The sequence below is a fragment of the Echinops telfairi genome, unplaced genomic scaffold (genome assembly GCF_000313985.2).
Source record: "Echinops telfairi isolate 266 unplaced genomic scaffold, ASM31398v2 ScPeMD7_7410;HRSCAF=8448, whole genome shotgun sequence".
Classification (NCBI taxonomy): Eukaryota; Metazoa; Chordata; class Mammalia; order Afrosoricida; family Tenrecidae; genus Echinops; species Echinops telfairi.
Genome location: NW_022111310.1, coordinates 17638595 through 17653473, shown reverse-complemented (window position 1 = coordinate 17653473; position 14879 = coordinate 17638595). Strand labels below are relative to the sequence as shown.

The 14879-nt window shown below is 57.8% G+C and overlaps 1 protein-coding gene across 1 annotated transcript in view; it reads right to left on the bottom strand.

The window, feature by feature from the left end:
- Positions 1-14879, bottom strand: part of COL27A1 (collagen type XXVII alpha 1 chain) — a 141458-nt gene that overhangs the window by 75399 nt on the left and 51180 nt on the right. The window contains exons 13-15 of the mRNA XM_045296543.1: positions 9841-9894; positions 7604-7648; positions 334-387 (exon numbers count right to left, since the gene is read on the bottom strand). Of these exons, the coding sequence (XP_045152478.1) occupies positions 334-387; positions 7604-7648; positions 9841-9894 (153 nt within the window). The remainder of the gene's footprint in view (positions 1-333; positions 388-7603; positions 7649-9840; positions 9895-14879) is intronic.

The following is a 14879-nucleotide window of genomic DNA, read 5'->3' as shown; positions in this document are numbered from 1 at the left end:
TCAGACACGGCTGCTTCTGCCTCTGGCCATCTCCCTGCCTGACTCGACTTCCAGCACCCAGAGGCCCAGGACCACAGGGGGCTCATGCTCAGCCTGAGAACCAGTGTCTCATAAAGATGGGTGCCACAGACAACAGGCAGACAGTGACTGTCTGGGTCGGAGAAGACCCGAGCTCCCGCCCTGCCCTGGTGCCCCGTCCTCAGCCCTCCCTCCAGACAGCCTTCCTCCCTCCCTCCCACGGCCCTCACTCATGAAGGTACCAAAGACTCTCTTCCTTGGGATTGGAAGGAGTGAGCGGATATTGGCCCCAGTTAAGGGATGGTTCCCATTTACCTTCATGCCTTTGGGTCCTGGGTAACCAATAGGACCCAATGATCCCATGTCGCCCTGGGGAGAGAGAGAAGAGGTGATGTTGTGAGAGACGGCCCATGGGAGGTTGGCCCCAGAGGATTGTGGCCTGAGGTCCCTGTGGCTGGGCTTTCATGGAGAAAGGCCTCTGGACATATGTGGGCGCTATGAGCACCCCTCATTCTATTGACCTCCACGGAAGTGCTGGAATCCTTCTACGCTCATTTCCGGGTTGCTGCCTCCGTACCCCCTAACACACCCAGCACTTCCTCCTACCCCTGGGGAGCAGGAGGACCTCGCTAACTCAGGGACCTGGGCTGCAGTGGACTCCTTCGGACCTCAGTCTCCCCGCCTGTAAGCCGAGGGGCGTGATCCCTCCACCTCCACTGAGAGAGCTAAGGACAGCACAACTCAGGCCTCCCCGGCCAAGGGAGAGGGCGGTGCTTTCTGCTTGCCAGAGAGTCAGTCATGTTGGTGGAGGGGGTGAGGATTGGGGCTGCCAACCCCAGAAACCTCCAAGTCAGAGACAGACCACTAGGATGCTGACATAAGCTGGTAGGCCTAGACCACAGGCAGGAGACCCAACTTCTTCAATGGCGACCTGCATAGCAGGGGTAGTGGAGTCCCCGGCCCCCTCCCAGGGAGCTGCTGGGAGGCGGTGAGCCCAGTCAGACTCCGGTCGGTCTCATTCTCTCCTCTACGCCTGGCGTGATCTGGGGCACCCCGTGCCTCAGTCAGGAGTCCTGGGGGGCTGTGGGTTAGGCACTGGGCAGCTAACGGCAAGGGTGGCAGCTCAAATGCACCAGCTGACTCTCCAGGTTCCCCAGGAGGAAGAGGCGGCTGTTTGCTCCCATAAAGGGAGATGCGGGCTCAGAAACCCGAAGAAGCAGCGGGAGCCTTATTTTCCTGCTTTGCCAGGTCACTCGCTATGCGCTGGAACCAACCAGACAACCGTGGGTGACCTCTCGGAGCCTCCATTTCTTCACCTACCAACCGGAGATCCATAGTACCTCCTTGGACCGTCCGGGGCCTAACTGCTTTCACGTGTCCAGCTCACAGCCACTGAGCCAGTCCTGACTCCGCACCCGCCTGCAGGTCAGCGAACTGCCCCAGAAGGTCTCCAAGGCTGTAACGGTTCCACGGTTCCCAGAGTAGGTTCCCAGAGTAGGCAGCCGTCTCTCTCTCTCTCTTCCCCGCCCTGCAGGGGAGCTGATGGTACATTCACACCGCCAAGTCTGGGGAAGCAGCTGGGAGCTTCATCATTATCCCACCAGGCTCCTTTCACTAGCTAACACGGATCAAGCACTTGGCAAGGCCGGGCGGCATTTGGGGTAGACACAGCTTGGGGGCTGCAAGAGGATGCTGCAAAGCATGCTACCACGCACAGACCAGCCGCTCAACAGAGGGCGTCGCTGCGGAGGCCCTGGTAGAGGATCTCTGGTCCACTTTCTCCAAGGCTTCCCACTTCCTGCCCACTCCTACTGTGGTGGCCCTCCTCGGGCCAGGCCCTGCCGCTTTTGGCACCCCCCACCCCCCAAAGATAGTCTCTGCTCTCCCTGTTCCATCCTCTGGGGCTGATCCAAGTGTCTGGCTGCTGTGAGACCTCCACCAGTGCACTTGGCCCCTCTGGCCCTCTGTCTCCCACTTCTCCAGGTCAGGTCAGAGCACAAGCCTCAGAGGGGAGACCGTGAGCACCCACACTGCCACAGGTAGCCAGGCGTGAGAACTGCGGGTTCCCAGCTGAGCTGCCCGGAGACCGCGAATGGAGAGCTGTATTGCAGCCTGTCTCCCGCAGCCGGGAAGTGCCGTGGAATGACCCTGCAGGCGGAGTGGGGACCATGATGATTCTCACATAAGGCAGTCTGGTGGCACACGTGGTTAGGTGCTTGAATAGCTGCCAAAAGGCTGAGGTCACTGCCACCTCGGTGGGAGACCGGCCTGGCCTTCAGCTCCCATCCCAACATCGCCAGGACAGCCGATGGGGCTGGTCTCACTGTCCTGTAGTGTCACCAGAAGTCAAAACCCAATCGTACCTAAAAGAGCACCCCGACCCTCGCTCCTACCCCTCACCAACCACCACTGGCCATGTCCCCCAGGCAAAACACTTCCCTCTCTAGGCTTCATTATGCCACTGGATGGGACAGGGTTCCACAACATCGTCCAGCTCAGCGGTTCTCAACCTGTGGGTCCTGACCCCTTTGGGGTAGAACGACCCTTTCACAGGGCTCACCCGAGTCATCACAGTAGCAAAACGACAGTGATGAAGTGGCAACAAAAATAATGTTATGGTTGGAGGGGTCACCACCACAGGAGGAACTGTATGAAAGGGTCGTGGCATGAGGAAGGTGGAGAACCACTGCTCTAACTGGACCTCTGCTGAGAACTCCTGCTTCTCGCTCTTCCCGCAGAGGCCTGAGGAAGTCTACCCAAATGGTTCACTACTCACTCGACTCAGAAAACCCCACAAAATCAGGCAAATCAACAGGGCCAGATCGTCAGGTCCATTTTAAGAACACCCGTGACACTGCCCAGGCCCTCAAGTGTTTTTGAAAGACGTCACTTTGCAGCAACAGTGTGTGCCCTGCTGACGTCACAAAGGGGGAGTCAGTAGGTGTGCACAGGCCAAACAGCGGGGCTGAACCAAGGGTCGCTGGGCCCAAAGGAGTGAATCTTTGCTGTACTTGCTGCAAAATGCAGAGACTAGCCACTCTGACCTCCCAGATTCGCCTCTGCCGCCAGAGCCCAGAGCTCCCATGTGTGTGCAGGGGGCTGTGGCCTGTCCCCCTACTAGGTCGAGGGCAGACCCCAAGAAAAGCAGCTGCATGGACATATGGGAAAGAAGCCTGCACCCTCACCAGGCAAACCCTCTGGGGGAAAGCCTTGCTGCACTGCGTCCTGGTCTCCTCTTGGAAAGCAACAAAGCCTCTTTCCAGAAACATCAGGATCACCGGCCATGGTGTGAACCTGAGCCGGGAGGCTGAAGAACCTGACCGGGGAGGCGGGCCTGGGTCTGGTGGATCGGCTGAGTGACCTTGGGCAGGTGTTTAGCTTCTCTGAGCCTCAGCTTCTTGAACTGTGGGATGGCGACACCACTCCCTACCCCGGACTAAATCTTTAGCACAGAGCCTGGCACACAAGGGTCTGAGACAAGTCAGCTCCCGGGGTCACTGGCCAGCTTCACGGACAAGGAAACAAAAGGCAGACGCTCCCTTCACGGAGTCACTCCCGTTGACCGGTGCACCAGATCTCAGATCTCGCACACTGGGTTCTGGCCAGGTCACGTGCTCTTGGGTCTCATTCCCTGCGAGTCACTCGGCATAAAAAAAGGACAGAAAACTCCTTTGTTGGACAGACTCTGGAGCCAGCACCGTTTTCTTGAGAGCTTGCCAAAGAGAGGGTCTCCATTACTCAAGGGGGGGCCGCTTGGCGGCGGTCTCACCTTGAAGGCTGAGAGGGGCCACTGGCTGCTTGTTTGGATGGGGGTGGGCACAGGCCCGGGTCTCATGTCCAGCGCTGCCATTCCCCAGCCGGTGGCCTCGGGCAGCAGCTTCCCTGCCCCCTGCACTAGCGCCCAGCTGGAGCATGGTGGGGTTCGTGCAGCCCCGTGCACGGGGCGCACAGGCAGAACAGACAGGTGACCCGCAAGCGTGAGTCTGTCCTCTCCTGCCCTTCCTCCCAGCTGTAAGGACTTAGGGGACCAGGGCCTGACCAGCCACAGTCTGCATACTAATCACCCCAGCTGCCTAGACCGAAGGCCCCGAGTGAATCTGCATGTCCACGAGCATGATTATTAATATGTGGAATCCCCGTGTGCTCGGCGCAAAGCCCACATCCTCTGGAAGACCACAGTCCCTCTTCCCTACAGCTCCTGGTTAGAAATATTCCTTTCTTCTCCGGCTCGTTGGGAAGGCCGAGTCTTCCCCAGGCAGAAGCGGCTGAGCCCCAAACTCCAGAGTGGGAGAGGGTGGCTTGGATGGGCGGGACCACTTACCTGGGGAGCCAAGAGGACCTGGCAGGCCCAGGGCCAGCCATGTGACCTCCAGGAATGAGGCAAAGGAGAATTTCATCTTGGCAGCAAGTGGAAGCAGAAAGCCAGGGGTGGGGGTGTGAGGGGGTGTGGGGGTGGGAGTGGAATTGAGGCAGGAAAGGGGCCAGAGGAAGAACACAGGGTATGGCTGAGCCACAAGGCTGGGCAGGGAGCTCTTTGGAAAGGGGCTTCCCACACAGGCTCAAGGGCTGAGCTCTGTGCCCAGCTGGGGACCTGGAGAGGAGACATCACCTGTCATTACAGCGCTACCCTCCCCTGCCTGGTGGGTGACTTTGACCAGGGGCCTCCAGCTTCCTGTCCACTAAATGGGATTTCTCATCAGAGACACCGTGAATGGGCTTTAGCACATAAAAACCCCAGATGCCTTTTAAAATTGGAATTTCAAATAAACAACAGATGCTATTTTTGTATAAACATGTTCTAAAGGTTGCATCTGAAATCCCAGTTTCCCTGAGCATCTCGTGTTTTAGCTGGCGGACCTACCTATGGAGAGAGCAAAGGAGACCAGAGTGGGAGAGGGCTTTGGACAGAGCCAGGAGAGCCAAGGGCCTCCAGAACCCGGCTTCTTCAGCCAACCAATACTCTTGCCCTTCCAACAGCCCAGCCAGCGGGTGCCCGGGCTGTGACAGACAGGGCCTGTGCCAGGGATGGCAGCCAGAACAGGTCAGCATCCCTGCAGAAAAGCTTTGGGGACTGGGATTGTTGAGGCTGAAAGGGGGAGCCTTGGGAAGGACAGCCAGTAGCTATCTGCACAGCTCAGTTGGTGTGCGGCTGGGACAGCAGGCTCTGAGGACACACAGACGCTGCACAATGAGAGCTCTGTCTCGCCGGCCTGGGCTGCTGCGGCCAGAGCGAGAGGACGTAGGAGAGCCGGAGGTGGTCACAGAGGAGTCTGAGGGGAAGGAGCCCCCGCTGGGCTGAGAAGTTGCAGAGCAGCGGGCCCTATAAACTCCGACGCTCTAACTCTCGTACCAGACATGGATGGGTCCACGATTTACGACGGGGTTCCATCCTGTCCTGTGCTGAATATTTCAATACTTCTTTTGAAAGACTTTTAAGTTTTCATTATTATTGCTTTTTATTATCCTTATCTTTATAACTCCTGTATTGTCCTTCAGGGGGTTGGGGCTAGAATGATACCATCAGAAGATTGCACACTGCAATACCGTATGGAGCACAGATCACAAACGATAAGCCAAATCCAGCCTACTGTCATCAGGTCGATGCTGACTCGATCCCATAGTGACCCCATCGTGACCCTATAGGGCACAGCAGAACTGTTTCTTAAGAGCTCCCAAGGATGTAACTCTTCACTGGAGCAGAAAGCCTCAACTTTCTCCCAAGGAGCCGCTGCTGGGTTTGAACCACTAAGCTTGTAGTTAGCAGCCCAATGCTTGAACCACTAAGATGCTACCAGTGCCGACACACGAGCTGGCATTTGACATCCTGGAGGCTCACTCAGCAGGTCTTTGCCGAGCACCTTTGGCCAAAGGCCTCTCTCTAGATGTGGGAAAAGAAATACAGGTCACCCCAGGCTGCCGACCTACCATGTCTCACCCTCCTACATCGGTCTATTCTGTACATCTGACCAGAGGGACAAGAACCAGCCACATATAAAAAGGCAAGACAAAACCAGTGGCCTGAAGCATGTGTCTCGTAACTCAAATGCATCGTGTGAGTCGGGGGTGACCGGTCACTCTTTTCCCAAAGCATCTAGGTCAAAATCTTTTGCCAAAGAAGGTGCTCTGCAAAGACCTGACTCAAAGCTTGGCCCTCCTCCCTCCGACGTCAAGCTGGACGTTGCTAACAACGGCAGCACTCTCTGCCACTGAGTTTCAGAGTGACGTTGAAATCTTTCTCAATTCTGCCCCCCAGACAGCTGCTACTGCCAGGCATCAAACACCCCAGGGGTGTCTTCGTGACAATAACAACCATGATTATCGTGACTAATACTTCCTGAGGGCCTGCTAGGCCCTCGGCCCTGTTCATAGATTCATTCGCTCCTCCAAATCCTCACGACAACCCTCCACATTTGCTGAAGACATTACCCCCATTTCACAGCTGAAGAAGTCCAGGTGCAGGAGGTCTGACCCCCGGGACTGTCCCCTTCACCACTCGACTGGGTACAGTCATTCCACTCACGGCGGGGTGGAGGGTGCCCACGGCTCAGGGAGGGTTGCAGAGACAGGAGGGGGCAAACCAGGATTCAGATACCAGTGGATGGCCTCCTCCTCCACTGCCCAGGCGCCATCCCCAACACACCTCCGCAGGAGCAGGGTGCTGCTCGGAGCCTCCCGGTCTTCTTCCAGGCCAGCCTGCCGTGAACAGTGGGGGCTCACAACTCTCCAGGGCTTTGCGCAGCCTTCCTCTGAGTTGTATTTCTCAGTAAAGTGGCTGCTAAGGGATGTCCTTCCTCAGTCGCTGAATGAAACCCCTATTCTTATGAGCTAGAGGTCAGGGCAGCAGGGGCATCTGACGTAAAGGGAAGCTCCCAGAACTGTTTCCCAGGCTCCATCTGCAACTCGCTTTGCCACAGTACAGCCGTGGCTCCATTCTGGGCATGTCAAGGACCAATCATGCGGTGTCCTGGAACGACATCTCCCATGGACTGAGCACCTACGAAATGCTAGCTGCTGGTGCAAAACCAAGGACAGTACCTGCAGTGCCTCATGGAATCTTCTTCTAATATGCCCATTGGACCACCAGGCACCTGAGACTCAGAGAGAGGAAGTGACTTGCCTTAGGCCACACAGCAGAGCTGTGACTTGAACAGAGGGAGTCTGACTCTGAGCAAAGGGGCGGAGAAGGTTGCCCAGTGTGGCCAAGAGCCTCAGCTGCCCTGCTGGCCACTTCCTCCCTCTGGGCCTAACGCCCCTCACCTGTGGACTGGGCATGCTGTCCCCCATCCATCCACCCCTCCTGACAGAGCAATGGGCCAGCAGTAGGTGCGCAACTGCATCTGCAACCCATGCCCTGTTTTAACGAATGCATGGAGAAACGGGCTCGGAGGAAGCAGGCTGCCCAAGCAAGACCACACAGCGGCTTCCTACCCTCAGCCCCCTGCCCAGGCCAGTCTGTCCCATTCCCTGAGCCTCTCCTGGGGTCTGAGGAAAGAGAGGCCCCTTCAGCCTCAGCTGCAGGGTCAGTGGCTTGCTCCCATGCCCACACTCCACCGCAGCCCCCTGGTCCACACATCTGTGTACTTACAATGAGGCCGGGGACTCCTGGGGGCCCTGGGAGCCCCAATTCTCCCTGAAAACAGAAAGAAATTAAGGTGGTTACTGCTTCGAGTAAGGTCCAGCCTTGCCCTGTCTCCCTGAGTCCCCCTCCCTGCACTGTTAACCTTCCTCAAGGTGGGCAGCAGCAGGACCTTTGGGGAACTGCTGGGCCTCACTCCTGACCCCAAGCTCAGGGACCCTCCTGGGCTTTGCCTTCCAGCCTCCAAGGTCCAAGGCCTGCTCGGACCTCACCACCTGCGGCTGCCACCTCCCCTCGGCTGACCTGGAATCCCCCCACACCACCTACTGGCAGGGCATGCCGCAGCTGCACCACGGGCTTGGGCCAGACCTGTTCCTGCATGGGCAATCGGCTGTCACATCTAGTAGCTTCCAACTGAACATCTGAAGGCACGAGTGGAACCCCATCCCTGACCGTGGCGGTGTGGGTGCCAGCCACCTGCCTGGCACTGACCTGGACAACCTCATTTCACCCTCACGTTGGAGGCGGGCAAACTGAGAAGTTAGCTGGTTTGCTCAGGATCCCAAGCAAGCAACGGACAGAACAGCGAGGGCGAGAGTCCGCGGCCACCAAGAGGTGCTGGGGGTGCTGGGTAAATCTACGCCACCCTCAGCCAGCCACCCCAGGCCCTCATATCTCCTTCCAGGCCCACGAAGATGCTAAGAAGAGTTCGTGCCTGCAGTCGGGAAGAGACATGGTTCTAGGCTCAGCTTGACCACTAAGGCATTGTGATGGGCATGTTAGCAGGTCAGCCCTCCAAGCCTCTGTCTCCTCCTCGCTACATGTGGGCCCTGCAGTGCCCGGGAGAGAGACAGGCAGAGGAGGCTGGGTCAAGTCCAAAACGCATGAATAAAAACAGGTGCTCTGGAAACAAGCTTTGCCGTGAGAACTGCTGACTTCCTCCCGGGGAGGCAAGAGCACCTCCTATACGGAGGATGCCCCGATAGGGCACCAGCCATGCACTCAGCCACTCACCGCAAGGTCAGCGGTTCAAACCCACCAGCTGCTCCACAGAAAAGACCTGCTGATTTGCTCCCATAAAGATTAAATCTACAGACTGTGGTCAGGTTGACTCCAGCTCACAGCGACACTACGGGAAAGGGTAGGCCTGCCCCAGTGGGTTCCTGAGACTGTCACTCTCCACACGCGTAGGGAGCCTCATCTTTCTCCCACAAACTGGCCTGTGTCATAATCCACTACACCACCAATGCAGCCCAGGAAACTCTACAGAGCAGTTCAACCCTGTCCCACGGGGCTTCCAGGGGTCGGGACAGACTCAACAAAGGAACTTATATGAGGGGCTTGCCCAGGATCAGACTGTCACTGTGTGGCAGAGCTGGGACCAGATGGCAGGTGCTCAGCCCTTGTTCTGTCCCTCTAGGCTGTGGCGTATAAAGACATGGCTGCCTTTCACCCAAAGAATCTTCCAGAACGATGTCAGATGTCGTGCATGACTTTGGACAGGACCTGACCCCACCCCACCCCCCATGTTCTTCTCCCTCCTTGCTCAGCCCCGCTGCAAAGCCTCCTTCCCCAGGCACCTGCCCTGCTCCTCCTACCACACCGGAGACCTCTGCTCAGCTGGCCTCACTGTGCCTCCTGCCAGGGACTGGGGAGAGAGCCTGTGGCCTCCTGCTATTAGGACTACTGGCAGCAGCTCCGTTGGCCAGCACGGGCCAAGCACCTTCCGGTTTATTCCTTAGGGAGGCTCTGAGGCTGGCCTTCTGACCCCCATGCCCAGGGGAGGAAAGTGGCACACAGAGACGTGAGCCTGTGTTCACTGGGTGAGGTGCAGTCGTGCCCAAACTCAGGCCCATCTGGCTCTAAGGCCAGCATGCTGTCCCCGACATGAACCTGGTGGCCAGCCCGGCCCAGGTTGGGCTCTAAGCAGGTGAGCTCCAGAGTATTTGCAGGATTGGACTAGCGCATGATCAGGAGCTGACTGCTGACCTTGCAGGGCATGGTTAGGTACAGGGTTAGGCATGGGTACTCAGACAGGAGGACCCAAGGAGCCTGGTGTCCCCTGGCTTCAGGGAGATGGGGGGACATGGCAGGTGGTACCAGGAGCCTTGAGCCCAGTCTATACCCACTCAGGCTGAGAACAAACGCCCTCTCCCACCCAAGCGCAGCCTCCAGTTATTTACAAAGTCTATAGGGTGCATTTCCTCAGAATCTCTTTCCTGTGCGCAAAGACTTGAAATACTTACGGGGTTTCCGTCCAGTCCCGGAGGGCCTCGTTCCCCGAAATCTCCAGGAAAGCCCTGAGGTCAGGAGAGAGAACAGATACCTGCAGGTGAGTGGACGTCAGAGCAGCTGCAACCAGCCCCTTGTCACAGGAGCCCGGGCACCATCCAAGCATCTCACGTCCTTACTTCTGGTCCCGGGCAGGCAGCCAGGGGCCCGACGTTACTATGGCCTCCAAGGAAGATCCTCAGCCTGCCTTCCCATCACAAGCAGCCCCCCACAAAGAGCTGTGCAGAACGCCCGGAAGGAAATCGGCACCAGGCTCCCCCGCGTGGAGACAAATGTCAACCCAACCCCGCAGGGCCCTCTGGTCAGTGCAATGCAGTGAGAGGGGCACAGACTGGGGGTCAGGAATCTGGGCTAGGCCCGACCAGCCACCGACTTGCTGGCAAGATGTGAACTTGGTTCCCTTTGTTGGTGGAAGGTCTCTGCATTTTCCGGCTCAGACTTTGATGGGAGCTCTGATCCTGGTGAATCCACTTCACAAACCACTCCCACCCACCCCACTTTGCAGATGGGAAAAGCCAGGCCAGGAAAAGTCTAATAAGGTCGCACCGCTCACGCCAACCTGACTGTGGGGCATCAGTCGCTTAGAGCCAGCCCAGGCCAATCTGGCCCACTTAGGCCTGCCCTGCCCCCGGGCCGGAGACTGCTCTCTGAGGACAGAAGCCGCTGGAACAACATCAGGGCTCCCGGGTTGGGAAAGAAACGCCATTCCCACTTCAAAAGGGAAAGTCCCCCCCGCTCGGCCTTTGGGGAAACCCATCCTTCCCTCCCTCCCTGCATTCAAAATATTGCTTTTCCAGGGAAATGTAATAAAAACAGAGCACGTGTTCTTGGGACCAAGAGGATGCCCGAGCTGTTCAAACAACAGCAAGTCTTCACAGGCGTCTGCCGGGGTCTAACACAGAGCACCAGCGAGCGGAGCTGCTAACAGGGCGCTTGCTAAGAATGATCCACAGGTCCTTGAATGATGAGACAGGGACCTTGGGCAGGCAGGGAGGTCAGGCTGGCGAGGGAGGGACAACCAGGAGAAGGCACGTGAGAGCGCTCCCAGGGCTTGAAGGAGGTGTCCAGTCATGAGAGTGGACACCCGGAAACTGCTGGACCGGCGTTAGGCTTAGCTGTGTACACACGCAGTGCCAACAGCAGCAAAAGGGGACAACTGTGTTAAATCAGACGCACACCCAATTATGAAGCTGATCACTGGGTGGGCAAACCCACTACCACTGTGTCCACTCCGATTTGCCATGGCAGAGGAGAACAACACAGAGGGCACCCAGGACTGGGCATAGTTATGGGGTGGTCAGTCACATCGTTCTCCCGTGGCGTGGCTGGTGGGTTCGAACGGCTGACCTTGCCACCCGGGCTCCTGGCTAAGGAAAGACATTGCCATCTGTGTGTACCCAAGCCCTTGGTCCCGCCCTGCCTGCAGCCCTGCCCCCTGTAAAGCTCTCCTCCAGCAGGAAACCCTCTCAGGCCAGAAGGGGCTGTGGGATCAGCATTCAGCCCACAAAGGACGGAGCTACGTTCAGGCACCAAAGGAGCGGGTGAGGGCAAGATAATGTGGTGGGACCAAGGACATCCCTTTGCCTACAAAGCTTCACCGCATCCTGACAGCATGCCTTGAGGGGAAGGTGAGGGGTCTGCCAGCAGATGGAGAAATTAAGTCTCTGGGGACAACAGTCAGAAAGCCAGGTGTGGCCGGACCTGGGCCCAGATCTGCTCTCTGTACTGGACCCTATCTGTGTGAGCTGCACCTGGACAAAGCCTGGTGGGCAGGCAGGCTGCTCAGATGCATACCCAAGTGACTCGAGAGGGGCCCCAGGGTCCTGGGGGTGGGGGTGTGTGCATGCACACATACACATACACAGGGCCCTCTCCAGTCATGTCTTAGGTGGGAGGGAGGGGGGCATCTGACCCTACCCAAGCTCTTTCCTCCACATCCTTAGAGCTGCCTCAATCTCTCTCACCTGGGAGGGCAGACATCAATCAGGTGGGTTATAGTCAAAGAAACGTCCCAGAGGCATGGAGATTGGGGGGCACCCTGGCAAGAGAAGAGGGCAAACCCCTCAAGGGACAGGAGGTTGCTGTCCAGTTGGGCCCCCGGTCAGCTCCACAAGACTCGCCAGGGGCAGGACCTGAGCAGTGTCTGGGCACTCTCACCTGCTCACCTCCAGCTGCCACTGCTCTGGGCCCGTCCTGCCCCCTCCAGCCTCCACTCGGTCACCTGTCCTGCTCAGGGTGGGGCTGTGTGGTCCCAAGGAGCCTTTGAGCTCAGCCCAAGCCCTAGACAAGGCCTAACCTGGAGGGCACCCTTCAACTTGCAACCCATCCTGGCTGTTTTGCCCCATGTGCTCAGGGAGGCGTCCCGAGAGCCGTCAGCCAGTGGCCACTCCAGGCTAGTCTGTAGACTCCTCTCCGACCAGCTATGGGCCAGCCTCCCCCTGGAGGCTCTGAAACCAGCCTCCTGAGACCAGGCCTGGGTCCACCACTCGGTGTTCTCATCTGTACAATGGGGAGATGAGAATACCATGGGCAGGAAGCCCTGGCCAGCCCACAGCGGGTACTGACAATGTGTGGGGGCACATCTCTGAGATGGAGGCCATCAGAATAGTCATCCTCCCACGATGGCTTTGCTTCTGAAGAGCAAAGTACGGCCAAGGGCAGACAAGTCAGTTGACAAGGCAGGTGGGGCAGTAATGACAATAGTGACAGTCAGTTCCAGAAGTGACCTCCCCACAGCCCAATGGACGCGACCTAGTGCCTGTCCTGTATTAGACTGGGAGGGGTGGGGAGGGGGGAAACAGGTCCAAGAGGTCAGGGAACTGTCTAAAGTCACAGCTACTAGAGAGAAGAGCTGAGATTTGAACCCAAGGAATCTGACTCCAGAGTCTGTTCTCTCAGCTGTCACTGGATAGAGTGGATGTCAGATCCTGAGCCAAGACACAAAATGAGGTGGCATTGCCAAGGGACCTCATGTGTCACCCCCCATGCTGCCTCTGACTTCCGACTCCCCTCCACAGGAAGAGGTTAAGCAAAGGGTGTGGGGGTTACAGGGTTTCTAACTGAGGACACAGGGCTGGGAAAGCTAGGGACTCTAAGAGGAGAGGAATGAGGCTCACAGGTAAACAAAGTGGAAGGACCCTAGGTGTTCTTGGCATTCAGTACGTCACTGTACCAGTGGGGAAACCGAGGCACGTGGAGGCCCCAATGCCCCATAAGCTTGCCTCACACGCCCACTCCCTAGCAGAGCACCCATGTCTGGGGCTCAGCCCAGGGACCCCGAGGTTGGGTCCTCTGGGTCTCAGGGAGGCTGCATGTGGCCCACTCCGTCCCTGGCTGCGCCTGCTTGTGCAATGCGATCCCATGGCAGCCCCCCCCCAGCCCAGAGGGGGGCGAGGACCTTCCCCTACAAGCTGGCTCCCAGCTGCAGCAGCCTGGCCTGAGGACCAAGGAATGAGCTGGTCTCCCCGCCAGCGCCCCAGCCACATGGTTTCTCCACTGGGCCTATCTGGGGAAGTGAACGCCGTGTGCTTTGAGTAGGACAAAGCTTGGGAGGGGACGAGACTCTGCATTCCCAGAGGAATAGGCCAAGGATAAGGACAGGCCTCAGCACCACGTCCAGGCAGGACTCTGAGGGCTGGAGCAGTCTCTGAAGCCTCCAGGCGGTTCCTGCCCCAACTGTCTGCCCTGAAGGTGGGATAGAAGGGAAGAAATAAGGTCTCTAAGGCTCAAAGTGGTCATTCCTGACCACGTCACCTCTTAAGGCCAGGCTGGAGAAGCCGCACTAAATGTTAACCAGTCTGCTAGCTGGGGTTTGTATCACAGTGGGAACAGCTAATAACCTCTGAGAAGAGCCCACAAAAAGGTCTTAGAGGCCTCCTTATGATGTTCACATTCTCCAAGCTCAGGAAGTTCCTGCACAAGTCTAACCTGCATCCTTCCTACTGCACTTGAAACACAGCGAACAATTTTCTAGAGCAAGCGTGCACCCCACATGTGCCGGCACAGAAAGAGCCCTCAGCGTCCCCCAGCATCGTGGTCTCACAATGCTGGGCATGTTTTCTATCGGAGCCTTCTGAAATCCACCCAGGAAATATCACTGCAAGAAACAAGGACAAGATGGGCAGGCAGAGGTCCTACCAGGGCCCAAGGGTCACCGATCATTCTGGCTCATGTCTGAGACTCTGGGGACCACACCTCCAGGTCAGCGCGTCACCAGAGCTAAGCCTTTTAATCCACGCTGGCCTGTTACCCCATGTGGAAATAGGAGACCTCTGGCATGCTCCCTGCGGCCTGAAGTCTGAAGACGGGGAAAGCCCTGAACTTGAAGCCCTCTACCACAGGGGTGAGCTGTGGGCTGGCACTGCCCAAATCCCAGGCTGCCCGCAGCCAGGCTCCAAAGAGGCTGGGGCCAGCGCCGGGTCCTTCCAGCAGTGGACGTCAGGAACTACCTCACAAGCCCACCTCGGCCAGCCTGGCTGGGGCATGAGCACAGCTACGTGTGGGGGTTAGTCTTCCCAGGGACTCCAGGCAGTGCAATAGGAATGCAGCCTCCGGAGAGCCAGCCCCCAGGCTCTTCCGGCACTGCCGCGTGTCCCAAACAAGCCAGGGGGCCCAGGAGGAGCCCCTTTGGGAATGTGCACCCTCTTCCCCCCACACTCTTTGTCAGGAAAGCGACACCTGCGTGACTCCCTTTCGAAAGGGCACTGAGGACAGCACGTGGCCTGCACACTGGTCTGCCCTCTGGAGCACGGAGAGAGGAGCTCAGAGAAAGGGGGCGGAGCTGGTGTGCAGAGCATCCTGTATCCCCAGGCCCGGGTCCTGGGTTTGAGTCTTGACTGTGGCACCAACTTGGAGTGTGATCATGGGCAAGGTCCTCGCCCTCTCTGGGTACTGTCTGCTCATCTGTCTGACAAAGGGCTCGGCCACGTCAGCACCATACTCCTGGCTTCTACCATCCATGGCCTCCCTTTCTTCGGCTCCTATTAGCCAAAGA